Source organism: Drosophila mojavensis, unplaced genomic scaffold, assembly GCF_018153725.1.
Source record: "Drosophila mojavensis isolate 15081-1352.22 unplaced genomic scaffold, ASM1815372v1 contig_80, whole genome shotgun sequence".
NCBI lineage: Eukaryota > Metazoa > Arthropoda > Insecta > Diptera > Drosophilidae > Drosophila > Drosophila mojavensis.
The window spans coordinates 14,965,394-14,988,371 of record NW_025318906.1 but is presented as its reverse complement, the minus strand read 5'-3'; the positions used below and the strand labels follow the sequence as shown (position 1 = coordinate 14,988,371).

The following is a 22,978-nucleotide window of genomic DNA, read 5'->3' as shown; positions in this document are numbered from 1 at the left end:
AAAATCACGCATTCATGTTGCTTGTCTTAAACAATTTACATATATTTTAAAGCGTAAACTCTAATACTTAAAGTCTAAACATTATTTTTATTACATTTCCGTACTCAGTATGATAATTTCCATATAAATGAATTATATAAGGATCTATTAACATATTTCCACATAAGTAATATTTTAAAGAAATTAAAAAAATTAATATCCAAGCTGAATTACTAATGTTTGCATAACTTTACGTATTTGATTGTTTGTATTAAGGCAAGATTTGATGCCAAGCGAAAATGCCACACATAAGATTTCAACCGCGTGTTCTTGCAACAATATGCATATTTCAAGCAGGTTGTCAATCGCGGTGGCTGTTACGGACGAATTCTCATCTCTTAAACATTGAATATAGGCGTTCAAAGTACACTGATTGATATCGGAGTTTCCTGGGTTGTGCTTCAAATGTCTTATCAATATAATAAAGGCAATGGATCGTATCTGAGCGCTGGGCGAAAATATTAGCTCCAAGAGACGCTCAAACAACTCATTGATAAACACAAATCGCTTCGAAGTCAGACATTCCATTTCCTGCAGAGGACCTAGTATCACTTCTTCAATATTAGATTGCTTAATGATTTTGATTAGGTCCAAAATATGTGGAGAAACATCAGTGAAATTCGTCTTGCTGTAGGACCCAAGAGTCATGGCTGAAAATGAGCTTCTGCAGACATCCTGGGCGTTACTGGTGCCCTCAAAGGAATCAATTTCATTGGCAAAATTTTTATTTGTAGTTGGTTTTGTTTCAGAATGTCCATCTAGTTCATATTCCACCTTCACTTCCTCGTCATCCAATTCTATGCATGTATTCGTTTTGTGCTGAAGTAGAGCAACAGCTTGCACAAGAGCTTGCAGCTTTCCGATAGACGTGTATCTGGCTGCCAATTCTGTCAAAATTCCGACATATTGCTCAATAAATTGCAATGCAGTTGAAGGATTAACATTGATATATGATTGTAATATTTGCACAAATTTCACAAGCATTTGGCATGCCTCCTTTACTGAGCTGTGATGCTTAAAGAATATGAAATAGCACGAGAGGGTTCTTTGAATCTCATTTTTATAGGCATCTTCGAAAATCATTGGCTGCAGCAGTTCCAGAGTTCGTAATATCTGCACGAAACGATGGAAATGATATTCTTCACGCAATGCTTTCATGCTATTCTGTCCCCTGCCTTGCATAACGGAAGATAATACGCCCAAATGGCGAAGGAACAGAAGAGGATGCGACGCAGCCAACTTTCGCAGCAGCAATTCGGTATCAGCTGATAATGTTTCAAAGTCCTTCTTGGCTACCAAACTTCCCAAGCACGTTATCAAATTATTTGCTATTTTGTCAGCTTGACAGCCCTTTAAGCTCTGCAGTTTATTGTTTTGCACATCTGCGCTGCAGTTCTTAATAAACTTGATACGTGGATACATAATGTAAAGCTGTTGCAAGATTTTGTTTTTCAATAGATCCGTAATTTGACTCTTCTCCACGTACTCTATTACTTTCACCATTAGATTTTTGTTTTTTTCCGTCAGCTTGAATAAAAGATTCATTCGCGAGCACAATTTAAAGTCATAGTTTCCATTTGTGTCATTCTTAACCTCTGAGATGCCTTCGTATAAAATAAAGTGTACGAAGGCCTCTAGCTCGGAAGGCTCTAACTTAAAGAATGAATTTGGTAGCACATTTTTCGACATATACTTATCTCTGCCTTTCCACAGATTCGGATTTGTAGTCAGAGCTTCAAAATAGTTTAGCACGGTACTGAAATCGTAGTCAAGTTTATAATCCTTAAATAGACACTTCGCAATTCTTTCGATGGTACTCCAATTGGTTTGATGATTGATAAGCGATAAAAGGAAAAATCTAAACTCCCTACAGGAATTGGAAAATAGAAAACTTTCCTTCAACAGTTTTGTGCATACTATTTCAGGATCTGCCTCGGCAAGCCAATCTATGAATAATCCATTGTTGAAAATATTATAATTGACTTTGTCGCTAATAGTTTTATCATTGCTAAGATTTTCAAAGTCTTCAATCATTTCTCGGACTATTTTCTTTGTCGCTTGGAGAGAACTTTGCGATTTACGTTTTATAAAGTATAATTGATACGAACTCTTCAGCATAAATAATAGGCTTTCTAAGAATAGTTCTGTTTTGAAAACCTGTTTCGAAGCTGAGCCTATCTGACTTGACATTCGAATGGTTTGTTTTAGTTTCTTTTCAATAACGAGATAATTATCATTGGGCAACTTACAGCTGAAATATGCTCTTAGCAAAGTCGAGGCACCACGGCTTGTGTTAATATTGATTGTGTCGGCACGTGTATAGTCCAACAATGACGCATTGACAACCTCGCATATTGAGGTTAAGAATTCTGCATTATTTGACATTGGAGAAACTACAAGATCCAATAAATTATGAATTAAATTGCGATAGTTGTTTGTCGTAATCATATTCTGATTCGGACTCTTAAGTAGAATTTGTACGGTTTCCTTTTCGGAATCCCTGTTACTGACGTTTTGAACAGAGTCTGGATCGAATTTGGTTAGATGAAAGACTTCCTGAGTGTACGCATTAATTTTTGGTAAATCGGGAACTGTTTGAGAATGGGAATGCAAATCCAGTGCCTGTACAGTATAATGCCCATTTTTAGCTCCTCGGGCTTGTTGGATTTCAATCAGCTGCGCCAAATAGGCTTTGTTAAGTATAGCGTTTTTAACCAAATCAAACTGTTCTAATACCGCAGTGTCGAGCATTGCCAATAGCTTGGACATTGAGTTTACAGGCGTGCCGAAATTTTGAACGAACAACACTATTTGATCCGGTGTCAGATCATTCAAAGCTGCTTCAATCAGACGATCGACTGATGATCGAATCATCTTGAGTTTCAGCCAATCCGGTAACAGCTGAATTTGTTCTTGGGGCATTGTTGGCAGGAAAGCTACCGGCGCTGGTCGACCCGGAGGAAACCAATAATCGAGAATTGGTATGGACTCGGGCATATTGCTGCTCGAATATGTTAGGAGAATAATGAATGCATGAATTATGTTTATATGGAGCGGCAGTTGCACACCGTCTTCAAACTGAACCATCAATAAATCTGGATATTCTGTCCATTCATAGGGCTCATGGAACTCTCTCAATTTGATAATGTAATTGTTGAACATTACGAACAAGCACTTCAATGTCTGAATTCGGTTCTCATCCGGGTTAAGATTGTAGTCCTCTTGCGAAATTATAATATGTTGAAACATCGTATTACGTTCCACAATTAATTGTGCCATATCTATAACATGATCCAGCATTTCATTAACAGGATCATTAAGTGTATGCTTCGTTATAAATTGAATATACGCCATAATAAGCTCTGGGCAATTTTCGACTTGACATGCTGCTCGCAGTTGGGGAATAATGTACATTTTGGCCTCCAAGAAATGTGGAATTTGTTGAATTGATTTCAATAGCCATTCGTTTTCATATTTGCCAGAGTTTTTGAATATGATTTTCAAGCCAGATAAAGCCGCAACTCTAGACTGTTTTACTGTTGAGGACAGGCGCCTAAATATATAATCTAACACTTCACAAACAACGTGATTGTCGTAGGTGGAGTCCATTATTAGATTTCTAATAAAGTCAACCAGCTCCTTATCGCGGCTGTTCTCTTCGTTAATGCTGTGCGCATTGAATAGCAAAAACTCACAAAGACACTGAACAGGCAGATGGCTAAAGTCGCCTTCGCTGTTCTGAACCAAGTCCGATAGCCAAGGCATTGATTGAGTTGTGCCTTGCCTTTGTATGATATCTAGAAGCAAGTCGGGCTTTCGACAACGACAAAACAAATGCCCTAATTTGTACGTTTGGTTAAGAAACTTAAGTTGCTCTAAAACTAAATTTGGTACTTTTCTTGGCGTTCCCATTGGATCCATTAGCATTAGCTGGGTAATCAAAATTGCATTTTCCTCAGTGATTACAGCATGTGGAGATGTTTGCGCCGCCAAATACGTTTCGAATTGAAGAATATGATCCCTTTCAACAGTAATTATCTGAAAGCAAATGACGAAAACTTGTAGAAAATTTGAATTCATTAATAATTTCACATTGCTTACCTGCAATTCATCCTTGTTCGAAACAAAACTGTTAAATTGATTGGTTATACATATTTCTATTAGGAGTTTCATCGTGGGGTAGTGATCCCAGCAAAATGCTCCAAATGTTGACGGATTGTGGGCAGAAATCATTAATAATATTAGCCAGGCTTTCCAATAAAACGCAATGATCGCCAGCTTTGGGGGCTCGTAGTCCTCCGGCAACTGAATATTTTCCGGGTGATGATATTCCGACATGCTAAACAGGAAGTCAATGATGTCGAATTTATTCGCTTGAACTGCTGGGAAATCGGTGGCTTTCATTCCGGAGACCCGCTTTATCACCAGCAGTAAAATGTCAAATGTGTTTGCAATGGAGAATGGAATATCCTTTGTTATGCCTATCAATATAATTCTTAGCAAAGTCTCTTCATGAATGGGAGTTTCCGATATTATTCTCAATATGGCTCCCCGCTCCGGCTCCGATGGCCACTGGTCACAGCGCGAATACTGCTCCGGATTGTCAAGCAAGAGCAACTTATGCAAAGCCTGGTGATATTCTGCAGCCTGGATTTTATAAAGATTTGGCACGGTCTCGTACATCCAGGAAACTGAATCCAATTGTATTTGTGACATCTGATTGTAGAGTCGAATTAGCGCTTGATTATTTTTCACATCACGATTCGTTTTCAGCGATAAGCTTCCTTCGCGCGCCTGTGGCGTGGCCGACAGAAACATGCAAAGGCAAACAATGTCGACCACAGAATGAAATATCCTCTCCTTGAAATCAAATTGCTCAATTTGTTGAGTCAACTCCTCTCGTTCACTTAAAAAGGTTTTACAAAACTTCACAAGGTTCACATCGAAGCGTAGCATTCGCACAAGTTCCCGTAGAAAAACGCGCAGAGTCCTCAAACAATCATCGCGTTGCAGTAGAAATTCCTGATATATTTCAGCTAGGGTAACTGCCGACTGATCTGGTGATGTCTGAAACATCGTCGCTGTAAAGGGATTTTAAGTTTATAATTAATTTATTAAGGTAGAAACAAAATTAAAAAAAAAAAAAATGCTTAAAAATTGGTTTAATAGTTAAATTAAATAAATAAATATTTAATTAAAATCATTTAATTAAATATATAATTTAAGCAGATTTTTAACATTATTTCAACATTTACTTACCAAGCATTCCCATGTTATTTGGATTTCTTGTATTTGAGAGTTCATTCTGCACGACAAGCTTCATGATTGTGCTCAAGATATCTGGCTGCAGGTGTATCATTTCCTTGAGACATGACATATAATGATTGATAAGTGGTTTGGTTTTTAGTCGCATTTTGACCAACACTTGTAGCACTTCGTTGTCCTGGGTATTTTTGCCTTTGATATTGAAACATATATATGATAATAGTTGCTGAGCGAATTTGACAAGCTTTCCATTATGTATCCACAATTCCAGACGAGAGATGCTGAGGCAGCGCACTTCTCCAATGCCCGAAGTGGTGCAAAGAAATTTCAGAAAGTTCCTTGTATAATTATCCTGTTGCTGGCGCTTATTTAGCTGATCTCGAATCGCATCGCTCACTAATTTTTGCACAAGACTGTCTGCAAATCTGGACTTAACGGAGCAAATGGCATCGGCTGCTTGATCTGCCTCCAAATATGGACTAGCGTCCAGACTCTGAGTTGAGTTGTCACCCGAATCATCGTCTACAGTGAAGTTATCTCGATGCGATTGCCCACTTGCTACAGTCGTGTTCACGTCCCAGCGCAGCAGACTCAAGTGAGGAGTTCGCGTTTTGAAAGCGGCACAAATATTTTTAACCAGCGGCGCGCAGTAATCGTTGTCTGCCCAAAATCGCTCATTGACAGCATCATCCACGTACGTACGCAGCAATACTTCTGGCCACTGGGATATATCCGAAAATCCTCTTGTAAGTAGGTTTGTAAAGAGGACGTGAAGGTTAATATTATAGCGCATTTTAACATTAGTCTCACGACGCAGAAAGGACAGAAGTGCATAGGCAATGACATCGTTATTGAAGAACTGAGGATGCACTTTGGCCAGGTAGAACAAGGTTAAGTACGCTACGTTGTCCACTTTGGATCTGGATGCATCTCTCGATGTCGCGTGCCTGATGATTCCACAAATAAGGCGTACCACGAGCTCATTGTCATTTTGCTCAATTGCTGCATATATGGTTTCTATGACATTAGACAAATCACAGTCCTCGGCGATTTGTTCCCATATTTCGTAGTGTGGAATTCCTGTTGTGGTGGCCAGGTCGGGGCATCCGTCTTTAAGGCTAACTCGAAATCTCTTACTAGGATGACTTCCGAGACTCGTTGAAGCTTCTCTCTTTCTATCCGTCGAGCTGCCGCTGGAGCCCGGCATTCCTTTTATTGGTAATATTTTTCCTTTAGAATCATCGCGGCCACTTTTGGTACCGAGAGCAAAGAGTTCGGCACCCAGCAATACTTTCTTTTGGCCCCTATTCGGGGCATTTGTTTTATTTCGATCCATAATTAATCCTCCTATTTATACTTGTGCCGCAACGAAATTCACTCTTTGCGAGAATGAAAACATTGCTCGACTAACTCTTTTGAGAACATGAACTAGTTCTTGAACGTCTGGTTGAATTCTCAACTTTGTTTGTCTAAGTATTTATTAGTTACATTAACAATAAAATATAAATAATTCCCACATAAATAAAAAATTGGCATATTAGTAAGAATATTAGTTACTAATATTAGAGCATATTAAAAACTCTACAAAGTTTTCATTTGTACTTTACATATTTTTTATAACTATATCATTTTAAAAGAAAAAAGCAAAAGTTGTATTATTCTAATACAATCAAGAAAGGTCATGTATAGAGTTAACAATCGAATAAAATTAGTTTACCCAAATTATGATTTTTATTCCAAGCTGGATACGATATTTAACAATTAAATTTAAAACATTTTCAATAAAATATACATTTAACTTGAAGTTGAGTATGATGTGATAATAATGCTGTTGAATTTCATTTATTGCATGATTGTAACGATACAATTATTTTTACAAAGTATTCGCAGAAAGTAACGAATATGCTAAAATACCTTTACAGTATACGCATGAGTAAACGGCATTTGCAAAGTCGTGTTCAAAACAAGATATATATTATTAAGCTCGGGCAGCTAAATTTAATTTAATTTGCTAACAATCATTTGCGAAATAACAATAAAATATTAAGTGATATATATATATATCCTTGGTGCTTACACGATTGAAAAACTCATATTTGTGCCATAAAGTTCATCAATTCACTAAACCAAACGTGTTAAAAACGTAAACACAACACATATTGTACAAAACTACCGAAATGGCAGATTTAGAGGCTGTTTTAGCTGATGTCAGCTATTTAATGGCAATGGAAAAATCAAAATGCACGCCAGCAGCAAGAGCCAGTAAAAAGTTGATTCTACCAGATCCCAGGTATTCACTTAAATGTATTTATTCAAATAGGGATACATATATATGTCAATAAGTGTAGAAGTGTGTGTATGCGTGTGTGTGATAAAATGTGTTAATGTGTGTAAATATATACATACCCATTAGGGTAAACATAATTAGAAATATTATTGTACTACTAGATGGTTAGAAAATTAAAATTAATACTAAATCAATCAGCATATACACCTTCAAAAAGAAGTACACACATATACATATAAATATATATACATACATATATAAATATGTATATGTCCATGTATATAAATATATATATATATATTTATATATGTATGTAGGTATACACACATGAGTATACATAAAAGGGCTATTTTGTTTACATATGTTTATGTGTAAATGTGTACATTTGTATGTTTTCAAATTGTATATACACATTTGAAATGATTTGATTTTTTGAAAAGAATTCAATCAATAGTCTGGCCACGAAATATAATTGTATAAGTAGACATATATAGCAGTAGAAAAAACACAAAACAAAACAAATGTGAATACATATAAGAAAGAAAAGAAAAAACATTCTATATATAGATATTATTCAACTTATATACAGACATGTACTGGAATTTTTATTTTAATTAATTTAATTAAACACTGTAGCCATAAAGTCAGTTAGATATGCAAATGCACAATTGGAAATAGCAACAAAATGGTTTGTTTTTTATCAGAAATCAACAACAACAACAAATCCTATAGAAACTCTGATGTCCTGGCAGGTGTCCTGACCATTTAGTCAAATGGGAATACAGCCCACTGTCAATCGTCTGATCTGATATTTTGCTTTGATAAATATAATTTACTATTCTCAATTTTATTAACTTCCGGCTTCTTTTAATTCCATTCATAATGAGTTTACTGAACTTTTGTGTATATCTACATATATATCATATGAAAAAAAAACAACTTTTTATTACAGACTACTTTAATTTGCGATTTTTACTGCTTACGCCGATGTTATATTGTATATAGATTTTATAGGTTCGATTGAAGCTCCATGGGGATCTTATTAACACGCTCAATGATAAACACAAAACTCATTTAATTGCCCTAACAATTAAAAGGAAATCATTTACTAATGATAATTGATAATCATCTTCTAATGCTAATTAAAGGCAAATGTTTTACTTACGATATTGATAATCATCTTATAATGTCTATAAACCCTTCGGTTGGCACCCCTTTTATTTGGTTTTCCCTTTATGAAGTGAACTATTTTACTGGAAACTTTTGCCAATGATTCATGTTCAGAATGGTCAGCTTATCTATTCAGTAATACCTATATGCATTAAGTGTAATCTACTGAGCGACTATTATAAATAATTTAACAGCAAATGATTAAAGTCCGGACTGCGAAACATATGAATGTATAAATTTAGATAAATAAACAGTTGAATGATAACGGCAGAAAGTTGGGATATAACACAAAGCGCTTGATTAAGCCAGTAATTACGAAAGCTTCTACAATAAGTGAATGCAGAAGCAAAGCCATTCAATTTAAAAATAGACTTTTTTACAACCAATTTGGAATGTCAACCCAATGTGGAAGTCTTGAATGCGTTTAATAGGTCACTCACACTCACATTTGATTGAATGTGTGCTTATTAATAAAATTGGGATTCAGAGAACTATATAAGTATTATGCAAAAACCCAGTGAATAAAATGGGAATAAAATAAATGAATTATATGAATTATCCGATGACTAGCTTAAGCTAATCAATATTAGTACAAATATAAGCAATACCAAAACCACAAGCTATACAAGTTTAGAAATGAGAAGTGAGTCTATAAGTAGAGCTAGAGTGAATATCAATCAAATTTGAAGTCAAGCTAGAAGCGCTTGAACTACGAAGAAGAAGTTAACAGTCGCATGGCATTATTTATTTATGTTAACTGTTGATGCTTGTTTGAATGTTATGCCTTTAGCAAATGTCAGTTTTCCCGCTAATAATAAGTAAATAGAAACATTCCCTTGAATAGATTATAAAAGTAGTTGATTTGTAGTTAATCTATCATGTTTCCTTTTTGTTTCTATATTTAAATATGATTTTTCCCCACTTTTTGATATTTTTTTTAGTTTTCGCAAAGTTATACAGACAGGATATTATTACACGAGTGCATGCAAAAATCACTGCATTTTGTATCGATAAACGCTTTCATTTACTTTCCCAAAAAGTCTACAATTATTCCTAAATGACGGCTCGACGGCTGGAAGCTGGGATGCGGATCTGTTATCAAACTGATCTATATGAACAGATGTAGATGTAATTAATTGGTTTTTTCATTTCATATCCATACACTTTTCTGTATTTTAGTATTATTTATATAAACTATGATAATTTAAGTTAAGTATAAATTATAAGCTGCTGGCAACACAAGGCCTTCGTTAATGGTATTTGTTGAGATTTGCATTCCGTTTGAAAGTCAAGTATTAGTCCAGTATGCGGGTTAACTAGAAATAGCAATAGCGTCAGCAACATTTTTTTGCCTATGCACTATAACAATACAGTTAAGAAAATGATATTATTGGGAATAAAACAACCGATTTGAATTCTGTAAACAAAATACATTTATAAACATTTTATATCGCTACAGTGAATTAGATCAAACCAAATGGAACATATAAAAGTTATCTTTAAAAAGCATTTATTATTTCAAACACAATGTGGTAGTGAAGCGTTGATTGAGGATGTTGGCAAATTAGTTTGTGAAAATATAAAAATTCAATAAATTTATTATAAATGTTGTAGGGAAATGGAAGAATTCCTTCCTTTGTACAGACCAAACTGAAGATCTAAATTAAAATACACAGAGATTGTACATAAACTATATATTATATACCCACTATTACTTCATTAAATGATAAATATATATATTGGAGTGTATCCTTCGAATATCAAACATATCCCCTATAATTTCTATATTTCTACATAGCGCTGTATTTAAACTGTATAAATCTTCTTTACAGCGTTAGAAGCGTTATGTACAAATACCTTGAAAAGGAAAATCAACTCAACTTTCACAGCATTTTTAATCAGATTATAGGTACTTATAATAATCTTAAGAGATCACAATCTGGCCGGTAATAATCAATTATTATTGTAATTTATCCTAGGATACTTGTTGTTTAAAGATTTCTGTGAGAATGATTCTGAAGAACCAATTCAACAGTTGAAGTTCTATGAGCAGGTATTACTATTAAAAAACTGCAAATATATGCAATATTTATTTATTGATATACTTTTCTTTAAAGATTAAAAATTTTGAGAAAACAGAATGTTTCGACGAGCGAAAAAAGCTGGCCAGAGAAATTTATGATAATTTTATAATGGAAGAAATGCTGGCGCATACTTATGTAAGTATTCCAGGCATGATGAAATCTGAAGTTATATGTTCTCTTATATTTTGAATAGGAATACTCCAAAGATGCCGTTGCAAATGTCCAAAAGTATATATTAAAAAATGAAGTTCCTGTGAATTTATTTGAAGTAAGTATTCGCTTAGCGTTCGGGGTATATTATAATCATTTTGATCATTCCATAGAAAACATAATAAAAACTATTTACAATTCACTTCAACTTATTTTGGTTGCTATTATGTATGCTGTTCAGAATTTCTTTGAATTAAATTTAACGAATGTATGATTTTTTTTTTTTCTGGTTGATTTATTCTTATTCCTAGAAATTAAACATAAAAAAAACATAAAATTTTCCAATTTTAAATAATCCGTAATTAATATTCATTGCAGCCTTACATGGAAGAAATCTTTGGTCAGCTTAAAGGCAAACCATTCAAAAAATTTCTGGAAAGGTATGCCTTGTTATAAATTAATTAAAAAATATTAAAACAATTGTATGACTATTATTCATTAACTTCATAGCAAGAAAAACACTCAAGTTAAGCAAGTTCATTCCACACACAGAACATCGCAACTTTTTTATTTATTATTACTTAATATAATATGAAAGCCCAAATTTAAAATAGAAAACACAATTTGTATAATCGTGTAGTCCAAATTACATCAATTTAATACTTTTGTAAATTAAAAGAAGATCATTATTAGAAGAGAAACTCCCAACTATGGATGTACGTGGATTTACTTCACTCCTTATATTAATGTTTATAATATACCAAGTTTGCGTTACTTAATACCATTTTGATATTTGTACAGTGACAAATTTACAAGGTTTTGCCAATGGAAGAACCTGGAGCTAAATATACAAGTATGTAAACAAACTATTTAACATAAATTGGAAGCATAATAAAATCAAATGCATAATTATTTTCAGTTGTCAATGAATGACTTTAGCGTACATAGAATAATTGGTCGTGGTGGCTTTGGCGAGGTCTATGGCTGTCGAAAAGCCGATACTGGCAAAATGTACGCAATGAAATGCTTAGACAAGAAGCGTATTAAGATGAAACAAGGCGAAATGTTGGCATTGAACGAGCGCAATATGCTACAAGCAGTTAGTACAGGAGTAAGTTACAATAATATAATATATATATATATATATATAATTGCTGTTGCACTAATATCCATTTTTGCTTAATATAGATTGATTGCCCTTTCATTGTGTGCATGACATATGCATTTCACACCCCGGATAAATTATGTTTTATATTAGATTTAATGAATGGCGGCGACTTGCATTACCACCTATCACAGCATGGAGTATTCAGCGAAGATGAAATGAAATTCTATGCAGCCGAGGTAATTGCAAAATCAATATGACAAATATATGCATTGCTAATTATATTCCTTTCATTAGGTTATTTTGGGCTTGGAGCATATGCATAAGCGCTGCATTGTGTACCGCGATTTGAAGCCTGCTAATATTTTGCTGGACGAAAATGGTCACATTCGAATATCGGATTTAGGTTTAGCATGCGATTATTCCAAAAAGAAGCCCCACGCTTCGGTGGGCACCCACGGATATATGTCACCAGAAGTATTATCGAAAGGAACATCCTACGACTCATGCGCAGACTGGTTTAGCTTTGGTTGCATGCTATACAAGCTGCTAAAGGGACATTCGCCATTTCGGCAACATAAAACAAAAGATAAGCATGAGATCGATAGAATGACATTAACCATGGTAAGAAATGTTCATTAATACAATTTCCAATTACTAAATTGTTTTCATTCCACAGAATGTTGAGCTTCCGGACTCATTTTCAGCAGAATTAAGGAATTTGTTGGATTTGCTTCTTCAGAGAGAAGTGCCAAAGCGTCTCGGCTGCATGGGGAATGGGTAAAATTGAAAGGTCAACCAAAATGTTTTAATATATTAATGCTCTTTCCCTTTTCCTTTTCAGCGCTGATGAAGTAAAAATGCATAGTTTCTTTTCTGGCATTGACTGGCATCAGGTTTATATCCAAAAATACACTCCACCATTGGTACCGCCTCGAGGTGAGGTGAATGCGGCGGACGCCTTTGATATTGGCTCTTTTGACGAAGAAGATACGAAAGGTATTAAGTTAAATGACAATGATCAGGATCTCTATAAGCATTTCTCATTAACTATATCCGAGAGGTGAGCAATTGTCAATAGAAAGTCTACTATACAAAAGCATTCCAATTTAATACATATTCTTTGCATTCATAAACTTTGTTTTATTAGGTGGCAACAGGAGGTAGCTGAGACTGTATTCGAAACAATAAATACGGAAACTGACAAAATTGAGCAGAAGAAGAAATCTAAACAAAAACAACATTTCGATGCAGATGAAAAAGAATCAGATTGCATATTGCATGGCTACATTAAAAAATTAGGCGGATCATTTGCATCATTATGGCAAACTAAATATGCCAAGCTATATCCAAATCGGTATGGTACAATAATTATATTTTATTTCAGTTAATCGAATGTAAATATATTTACTTCTTATTTAATTCAGCTTGGAATTGTATTCCGAGAGTGGTAATAACAAGCCAGAACTTATTTTCTTGGACCAAGTGGAAGATGTTTCATCTGACTTTGTTCACTATAAAAATGAACAATGTATTCAAATTCGTGTCAATGACGGCAGCCGAGATGGCAGAATTATTTTGACAAATTCGGTAATTATATATTTAGCTTAAGAAATGCTAACGAATATCTATTTAATAAAAACATCTTTTCTATAGGATGAAATTGGATTGAAGGAATGGGCGTTGTCATTAAGATCTGCCCACAAAATGTCGCAAGATCTTTTAGGATCGATGGCTAAAAAAGCTGGAAAAATCTATGGTAGTGAACGGGACGCAAACAAATCAATGTACATTTTGGGCGGGAACTGTTCTACAAAATCGTCAAATGGATCTAATTAAATACTAGTTCTAATGAAAATTATTTAAAAAGAAAGAAAATAATATAAAACAAAAACATATAATAGGTTTCCAGCTTTGAAACTCATAAAACAAATGCTAACAGAAATCCTAATAAAACACATCTTGTAAAATCACATTATAATATTATGCGTACTGATGAATTTGTAGAAACTGTGTAATAAATGCATAGAAATACTTCATTTCTGTTGTCTTATTTGTTCTTAAGTCTCTTAACTGTAATGACCTATATGTAAATTGTAGTAATATTGTTTTTATTAAAACCCTGGATGTTTTAAATGCACACAATCTATAATTATTTTTTATTTAAAAGTCCCCAATTTATATTTAACTACTTAGCAGCATACAAGCCGATTGTATTTGGAATTTTATTGACAATCCCGTATAGCCTTATAAAATCTCAGTTCTTGATTATAAAATATCTTTTTTTAACTTTCAATGTCTGTTCTCTGTGATTAGTCTATTATTTATCCCCACTTTCTTCTACTCTTTCAAACTAGAAACAGATACGCTAACATAAATAAAGTTTATGCATAATATAAACCGTAAATAAATATCGTTTATTTAGCCAACTGATAAACTCCACCAGAAAACAAAAGTTTGTGTTCGCGCACTTTCCTTTGCAGAAAGTGTTTCAGCTCATCTTGAGTGAATTCAACTCCTCCGCTGTGCGAAGCAAACAGTTTCAGCATTTGATGAATACGATCGATTGGCATACAATCTAAATTTGTAAGCATGCCAACAATATAAGACCAGAAAACCTAGAAGAACATTTTATTAACTCAATGAATTTTCTTTACTTCAGTCAAATTTCGCTTACTTGAAGTTCCTCTTCCCTTTGATCACTGGCCGAAGCCATGGCTGATTCCAAGTCTTCCTCGTCCGCATCTGTAATGTTGACATCATCGAATTGTGTTTTTTCAGTTTCTTTCTCCAAAAGGCCAAAAACTCCCGGTTCTATTTCAGCGATCAGGCCATGATTTTGCCAAAAACTAATGCGTCGTCTAAGCGCTGATGGGGGCACCTTGATAAGGCTGCTTAGTTCTTCCAAACTCCACTCATCTATAAATAAATAAGTTACTAGTAAGACTTCTAAGTGGTATGGGAAAACTCTTACTTTTATGCTGAAAATGGTAAATAATAACAGCCTGTGTTGGTGGCACAGTCATCTCCAACACTCTATCACCGATTTCGATCACAATATTGACTCTTCCAGTCACCGTGCGCCAATTGAGCGTGCGATTTCCCTTATAAGACTCATATGCTTTTGTGAACTTCTTAAATTCATTCTCAAGTTCGACCGGCAACTGCAAGCTCTCCTTATTGAATGACGGCCAAAACTGAGCCGATATAATAAGCGACGATATATCAAACAATGGACCTAGATAATCAGTATAAAAAAAATTGTATTTAATTATCATTAAATTTAATAAATTTAGTTACTTACTCTCATCAGAATTCTCATCGCCATGAATATGCGCATTGATGCGCTTTGAATCAGTCACATCTTTCAGCATTACTTCACAACTATGTAGAAGTGACTCGCCAAATCTGATTTTAAGCAATTCTAGATTTCGAATTTCCTTTTCAGAATTAAAATCAAGCTGTGATAGTAAACGATCCGCCATCAAATTGCGATATTCAACCATAAATAGTTCTTTACTTCCATAAATATCGACTACCATGGATATAATATCTGCAGAGCGAATCACTTTCGAGTTGTTTAACTCTAAGACATTGGGATCGATTCCAAATGGATCCGGCTCCCAATTCTCCCAATTGCTATATTCATTATTTCCAGCATCTTTGCCATATTTTATGAATTCCCCTTTAGCTAATTCTTCAGAGAGATCCGTTGGCCCTTCTTCAGTTAAGCCAGTGACAACTCGTCTAACCGTATCGTTGCGTTTTCGTAAATAATCTTTTATGGGAGCTGTGACTATTTCTAATATCACTCCAGTGTTATCTAGATGGCGTATGGCTTTTATTGCTGCAACGTAGCCAGTCAATATATCCATAGTATTGACACCAGGATGCAAAATTCTAGCCTCTAAAGAACTTCTCAACGATTCAGTTAGATAGACTCGCATATCAATTTTCTCCATACAAATCTTTAAATCATCTATAGCCGGCGAAGAATCCGGATAATCTGAGAGTTATTGAAATTAATTAGTTAAATATTTATATCCAAGAAAAGAGACAATATTATTATTAAATAAATTACCTATAATTATACTAAAGAACTGACTGATCACATTTTGTGCAAATGTTTCATACATAAAATATGTGAGTTTTACTTTAAACGATTGAACCGATTGGGGAATATTCTCTTGAGATATATCATCTTTCGACTTCCATTCAGTGAATATGCTAGTTAACCATGTCATAACAACGTCGTTGATCCACTAAAAGAAAATATAAGGCTTTTATATAAATTAACAGAACTAGAGGTCAGTGTAGTACATATTTGATGATTATGATTTTCTGTTTACCGTTTCAAGTTGCTTAAGATGACTTCTATCAAATATTCCAACGCAGGTGTCGTTGATATGTTCCTTGATCTTCAACTTGATCAACGCTGTCAAAGCGCTGCCAGCCAATCGATCAATCAAGCCCATCTTCAACAGCTTCACATTTGTCGCAGTCACCATTTCAGTTAGCTTCTGGCAGCAGCATTGATCAAGATCGAAATTGCAGCCAGCACACGGTAAATCAGTAAATACCTCCGAATCTGAAAGAGATACAACAGGACTATATATAATATACATATCCTACATATAACAAATAACATACCAAGTGCATTCACCGATAAAGTTAAATCCTTCGTAAATAGACGAAAATGAACGCTGTAAAAATCGCCCACAAAATTATTAAACGATGGCGGCAGCTGCGCCAACAATGCATTATGCAGTGTCTTTTGGGTGTTTTCCAAACTTGACGCAGACAGGGGCTTCTTATTCAGATAGAGCAGCCGAGGTTTTATTAGCTCAAGGCATTCATAGCTATTATATAGCTCATCAATCGCATAAATAAATGTGAAGAATAAAGCATTTGGATCCGAGAACGCTGCTGTATTCACAGGTATATCCAATTTGACTTTGGGTGTTTCGTTTTCGGTAGGCGCAAAGTGTTTCCAAAATTTGGGGACAAGTATATTCCGAATGGTAGATTCAATTTCCAAACTTAAAATAGATGTTAATGTTGTAATAGTTCCCAAGCTCTCGAGATGCCGGTAAACATTCTCAAAAACTTCATCTTCTACTGTCTCTAAAGGAGAAGTAATCTGCAAATTTAAACATGATTTAAACAATGAACAATGTAAATAAACAATATCGCTTACCTCTCCACTCAAAATTGGGAATATTTTTAATACATCCAACCACAAAGCATTTAAATCACACATTTTTGTTTGGCTTAAACAAATCGGTTTAAAATAGATATGATTGTTGTCAATTTATTAATCGAATCATCCGATATCGATATTTGTATGTACAATGAGCTAGTTTCCACTAATATGCATTTACTTCAACTTATAATACAAATTAATTATATGACTGGGAAGGCCCTAATATATCGATAACAAAAAAAAAAAGAGAAGAAACTAACAACGAGTTCAGTGAGATTTTTATGTAAAGCGCAAAATCCAATTTCCCTCCTGAAGATAGCAGAATAGCAAAACCTTTATGCGTTTAAGGAAGCCATCGGATCCTTCTTTGATAGGCCGTATTCGTATTCGAAATACGTATATAAATTTCTGATTAATATTACCTTCCATTACTTTTATATCGATCTATTGAATTATTGCGCTAAGAGATATCAGATGATACGCGAATTTTTAGTGCTACGGTACAGGAAGCATACATATGTATATATTGATTTATATATTTTATATATACGTATGTGTCAAAAGTTTATTGAAGGTCAAAGTCCAAAGACCAATTCATTTATCTAAAAATGAACTTTCGTCACATTCATGTTATCAGCTATGAAACTGATATAACCATACTGTTATGTTTTTTACCTGTATTTATTTTTGTAAAAAGTATACAAAGAACTGTACAGTGCCACAAATAATATAATATACTTTCTTAACAAAGGACTATTGAATTTAACTATTGTTTTATTTTCAGAATGAAGCAACAAACAGTGGTTAATCTCGTCATATAAAGCCGTTATAATTGAACTTTTTTGGAAATATTTCGTTGGAATATCGAGTCAATTGTCGAAAAGACATCACTGGCTTTTTTGGCAGCATCAACCTTGAAATGCAATCCTCTCAATCCATAGTAGTCAACCAATGGCTTGGTTTGTTTATGATACGCTTCCAATCGCTTTTTCAGTGCTTCGGCATTATCGTCGCTGCGCTTCATTAGCGGCTCTCCAGTAATCTATTGTGAAGTATTAAAGAAAACATAATTATATTTAACTAGCCGAATATTGAAATTCAGATTAACTTACATCATCCTTCATCGGAACTTTAGGAGGAGCAAATTCTTCGTGATATGATCTTCCACTTGCTTGATGAATCAATCGTCCAGTTATTCTTCTTACCAATAGATTGTCATCTATAGCAAACTCAATTACGGCATCCAGGCTTGTCTTTCTTTTGTCCAGCAACGAATCAAGCTAGGAAAAATATAGGTTACATTTTAATAATATGTCAATATGTAATAGTATAAGAATCTTACCTTTTGAGCTTGAACGACAGTCCTTGGGAATCCGTCCAGAAGAAAGCCATTCTTACATTCTGGCTTATCCAAGTTGGAGTCTATCATATCCACTACCAGATCATCTGATACCAGTTTTCCCTCATCCATAACTTTTTTCAGCTCGGCGCCAAGTTTCGAACCTGATGCGATCTCTGCGCGCAGCATGTCGCCAGTTGATAGATGGCAGACACAAAACTTCTCTTTTAACAAAGGTGCCTAAAAAAAGAAAATTAAGTATATTATATTTTGTATACCAATAAAACAATTCCAATTTACAAATTATGCATTTTATAAAAAGTTAAGCATATGCTTTATATGACTCAAACTGCCAAAGATTCTTTGAGCCACGTCAGTTAGCATTATAAGACTTTAAAAGTAATCTTTATAAATTTGTTATCAAAATTTTCGGAATGCAAAACAGATAAACTATTACTTTCTGTCTAAGCAAACAGCTTACAAATAAAATAATTATTTATAATTGCAAGCATTAAAAAGGCAAACTATCATGAATTCTGAGGAATATAGAAAAGCCAATAAAACCCATAAATGTTCTATCATATATCTAAATGAGACCATACTATAGATGTTATGTTTATGCTTTTCTTTATATTAAAAGGATTTGGTTATAGAAATACAATAACGAACACATCAAATAAATAAATGTTACCTTCTACATCCGCTAACATAATCTGTTATATATCAGAAGCTAAATATTTTAAATTGCCTAATGGAAAATATTTTCATAGGACATAATTTGCGACATAATAAATTTGATGTCGCAACAGTTGAAATGCGATAAGACCGTTATATTATTAATTCGTAAGGCCGTCTATGAAATTATTTATATCTTTATAAATTGAGATATTCAGATTAGATATATTGAATGAAAAGTAAAGCAAATAAGCATAAATTAATTAATTAAAAATTCAATTTTAATATAATTTAATGAAATAGAAAGTTGAACATAAAAAACTATTCTAGTGATTAGGTGCCCTCTATAGACCCAAAAAAGAAATAAGCTTGCAGCCTTATCACAGAAACCTACATAAAGACATACACATACACATACACACACGCATCTGTATTTTTTGCAAAGCATTCCCTGACAAACGTAGAGACTTGCCGGCCAACTACACATACATACTTGCACTAAATTAATATGTGTATATAAACTTAATAAGGTCGAAGCTGCTTTCTTCTATACAACCTGTTGCATACACACACACACACACACGCACATGTTAAATATATTTAATTTAGTGAACACATACAAGGTGTGCACAGTTGGTATTCGAGCGCTAATGTCTGGGTACATAAATTACATAACAATATACATATGTATATGTGTCGACAACCCACCTGTGTCCCTTTTCCAGAGCCTGGGGGGCCCAAGAGAATAGCATTCACACCAGCAGTACTGGGCTCGTAGCGCTCCACAGGTATCGATACGTTGGGTGCCATTGTGTTATTATTAGACTTTTATTTTTTCGAATCAACCTTCTTTCATTAAGATTTTATTTCTTAATAACAACCGCGGCAAAGTTCAAGGGTAAAAGTAAGGACCAGAATGAACCAGATAATGAACTGAGAACTGAACCAATCCACGGATGGAACAAGACTGAACTAAGCACGTTTTGTTGAATCGATTTTCGATAGGCACAAATAATAAATTTCATTGATATTGTGTTTCCACATGCATTTAATTGTTCACATTTTATTTCTCACGCGATGTCTTTTTTTACTATGATTAAATAAACTATTGTTATCTTGAAAATAATTTATAAAATTTTAATTTTAATTTATCTCTAATATAATCTTCGGACTTTAGCTGCAAAACAGCAAATTATTTATTTTTATATTTTGTTTTTTGCCATGTAACCAGTAAGCTTATCGGTAAATGATAAATATCTGCTCAAGACTGCTCAAACAGGCAGACAATAAAATAGTAAGACAACATTAGACAATACTTTGCTCTTATACACTGTTTAATCTAGAGAACTTTGCAATGAGTCATCTGTCTTCTCGTTCTATAGAGCAATCATATATGTACATCTGTAGTCTACACTGAACACAGATTGTCATATGATTATTGCTATTGCATTTAATTATATGATAACGATTTGAAGTACAAGTGGTGGCAATAAAAGCTATACAAAGCAAAATTCCTTTTATATATGGTTTTATTTAAAAATTATAGATTCTTGAAACACCACCCCCTCTACATTCTATTTTCAAATATTAGTCTACGACTTTGGAGTGTGTACAAAAATAATACTTTAACATTCTATTTATGTAAAAGTACAACAAAAATCTCTTAAGGCAGAAACATTTCCAGTTAATCTTCACAAGTTTAATATAAAAACAAAATATTTTCTTTTTAACAATTGCAACAACAAAGGTAATTTACAATTTTTAAAATTCATGCAGGGTCATTTTGACTTATCTACATAGATTTCTTTAATGAACAGAAGATTATATACAGGAATTAAGAATTTATTATTATAACTAATCACTATTTTATAACTAAAAACCGATCTTTATAAATTTTATCCCGATGGTTTGAGGTTAGAATAATATTTAGAGTTGGGGCGATGCGATTTATTCTCTGCTGAAATCTTTCACGATCGAGAGCGATCTGTTGCCAACCACCTTTCCGAGCCGCCCGATAAGCGTAATCCCAAGTGTGCATAACATGAACCTTTGGTTTTAAATCAAAGCGTACCTGAAATTATAAAAATTTTAGTTGTATCTCCAAGTTAGTTTAATTATTTCAAACATACCCGCTTCCGATGTTCTTGACTATTATCGATTTCAGACATTTTATCCGTTCCATTACAATCTGTGCAACCAAATGCAATCGAATCAATACTTTTGTTATCATCCTCGAAGCATATAAAACTGTCATCACTACATTCGGACAGACTTCTTTGTCGTTGAAACTTCGAATCATTCGCCTCTGATGTTTGGTGACAGCTACTTGGTTGTTGTTTATCCGAGGGATTTGTGTAGTTTTGATAAGAATTCATATTGTAGTCCGAAAAATTATAATCATTCTCAGATTGCGGTTGCATATCAATAAAAAAGTAACAAAATGACGGGGCACTACTAGAATTAAATTCAATCTGCGTCATAGTAGAGTTTTTGGGTGGTGATGTTGTGCAGTGCTGCAGCGCTCTGTTAACAGCATCTGCCATCAACTGGAAAGAAAACATTGCTGCGGCGAGTGGCTGTGGCGGTAAGTCATCTAACAATATATTCGCATTCCTTTCTTCAGAATTGTTGAGTAATCCCTTATCAGATTCTGAAGTAGTTTTCGTACGTCGCGGCGATGCGAAGCAATATTGTTTATGAATTGGGGAGCTCATGGCTACAATCATTTGCAATATATGCAGCATAAAATCAATTGCAATTTATATGTTTGATTATTGATCTCAAATTCACAGATTCTGATTCATCAACATCCAAGCGTATTTGTTTACAAAAATCCATCTTCATTATTTCAGTTTGAAATTTTGAGCACAATCTCAATATTATATTATCCATGTAAATAGTTATTTATTTAGAGCTTGAATATGTCCAGCAGTTGATTTTCAACACATTTTGTGTTTGTCCTATTGAAGGTATGTACGTATGTACATATGTATGTATATAAGAACCATGAAATTGCTCGGAACGATTGCGAAATATTGAATGCTGAATTTATACGTTCATATTTAGACTATCAGATTGGGTATATGTCCTTTTCGTAGAATTTGTAGTAATATTTTGTAGTATTGGCAATAAACTCCAAAATTTATGACGAGAATGTAAATCACACGTTTTTAATAAAATATGTTCCATACTATTCAACTTGTAAAAATGAATATGATTGATTGTCTCTATGATTGTAGAATTCAGAGTTAATTTCAAAAATATCGATAACATTTGACTATTTTCCACTGGCCGTGTTATTTACTTGAGACATATGCTAGCTATCAGGGCACATTATTGTTTTGTGTGTTAAAAGTCTATATACATATATTTTATATCGCAAATCTTATGTAAATAAAGTCTTACATATATACATAAATAATTTGCATTAAATGGAATAAAAATATTTACTATCATTGATTTATATATGTGAAAGTACATTACGCACAATACATATTTATATTTCAAAGATAAAAAAATACTGCACTGAACTGATGAATTATATTTTTATCATTATTCTGAATATTTAAATTTATTTATTTGTTTGTTTGTTTTATTTATTTTTTTATCGAACCAAATTAACTGTTTCGGCGGAATACGGAAATATACATTTTTGAGTGCA

General features: G+C 33.7%; 5 protein-coding genes across 6 annotated transcripts; 1 reads left to right on the top strand and 4 right to left on the bottom strand.

Annotated features, from left to right (window-relative positions):
• Positions 1 to 17: 17 nt before the first annotated feature.
• LOC6579986 (integrator complex subunit 1) lies at positions 18 to 6,720 on the bottom strand. Its single transcript, XM_002005823.4, has 3 exons — positions 5,299 to 6,720; positions 4,141 to 5,120; positions 18 to 4,077 (listed from the first exon to the last, which is right to left on the bottom strand). The coding sequence occupies exons 1-3, from the start codon at positions 6,638 to 6,640 to the stop codon at positions 193 to 195; spliced, it is 6,207 nt and encodes a 2,068-aa protein (XP_002005859.1). The 5' UTR covers positions 6,641 to 6,720; the 3' UTR covers positions 18 to 192.
• Positions 6,721 to 7,225: 505 nt separating this feature from the next.
• LOC6579985 (G protein-coupled receptor kinase 1) lies at positions 7,226 to 14,139 on the top strand. Of its 2 annotated transcripts, none has more exons than XM_002005822.4 (15): positions 7,226 to 7,594; positions 10,594 to 10,670; positions 10,741 to 10,814; positions 10,879 to 10,980; positions 11,039 to 11,113; positions 11,374 to 11,435; positions 11,797 to 11,848; positions 11,915 to 12,106; positions 12,184 to 12,339; positions 12,398 to 12,724; positions 12,780 to 12,880; positions 12,945 to 13,163; positions 13,251 to 13,457; positions 13,528 to 13,690; positions 13,757 to 14,139. In XM_002005822.4, the coding sequence occupies exons 1-15, from the start codon at positions 7,482 to 7,484 to the stop codon at positions 13,937 to 13,939; spliced, it is 2,103 nt and encodes a 700-aa protein (XP_002005858.2). In that variant the 5' UTR covers positions 7,226 to 7,481; the 3' UTR covers positions 13,940 to 14,139. The 2 variants fall into 2 exon arrangements, with proteins under 2 accessions (XP_002005858.2, XP_043866934.1); XM_044010999.1 differs by lacking the exon at positions 7,226 to 7,594 and adding an exon at positions 9,870 to 9,889.
• Positions 14,140 to 14,496: 357 nt separating this feature from the next.
• On the bottom strand, positions 14,497 to 17,410 carry LOC6579984 (anaphase-promoting complex subunit 2). Its single transcript, XM_002005821.4, has 8 exons — positions 17,298 to 17,410; positions 16,751 to 17,240; positions 16,450 to 16,688; positions 16,182 to 16,362; positions 15,405 to 16,106; positions 15,075 to 15,338; positions 14,778 to 15,019; positions 14,497 to 14,718 (listed from the first exon to the last, which is right to left on the bottom strand). Exons 1-8 carry the CDS (start codon positions 17,358 to 17,360, stop codon positions 14,518 to 14,520), a joined length of 2,382 nt encoding a protein of 793 aa, XP_002005857.1. The 5' UTR covers positions 17,361 to 17,410; the 3' UTR covers positions 14,497 to 14,517.
• A 649-nt stretch (positions 17,411 to 18,059) lies between these two features.
• On the bottom strand, positions 18,060 to 20,284 carry LOC6579983 (adenylate kinase). Its single transcript, XM_002005820.4, has 4 exons — positions 20,026 to 20,284; positions 18,646 to 18,882; positions 18,416 to 18,583; positions 18,060 to 18,345 (listed from the first exon to the last, which is right to left on the bottom strand). Exons 1-4 carry the CDS (start codon positions 20,125 to 20,127, stop codon positions 18,130 to 18,132), a joined length of 723 nt encoding a protein of 240 aa, XP_002005856.1. The 5' UTR covers positions 20,128 to 20,284; the 3' UTR covers positions 18,060 to 18,129.
• A 696-nt stretch (positions 20,285 to 20,980) lies between these two features.
• Positions 20,981 to 22,545, bottom strand: LOC6579982. Its single transcript, XM_002005819.4, has 2 exons — positions 21,447 to 22,545; positions 20,981 to 21,388 (listed from the first exon to the last, which is right to left on the bottom strand). Exons 1-2 carry the CDS (start codon positions 22,059 to 22,061, stop codon positions 21,179 to 21,181), a joined length of 825 nt encoding a protein of 274 aa, XP_002005855.2. The 5' UTR covers positions 22,062 to 22,545; the 3' UTR covers positions 20,981 to 21,178.
• Between the last annotated feature and the right edge of the window lie 433 nt (positions 22,546 to 22,978).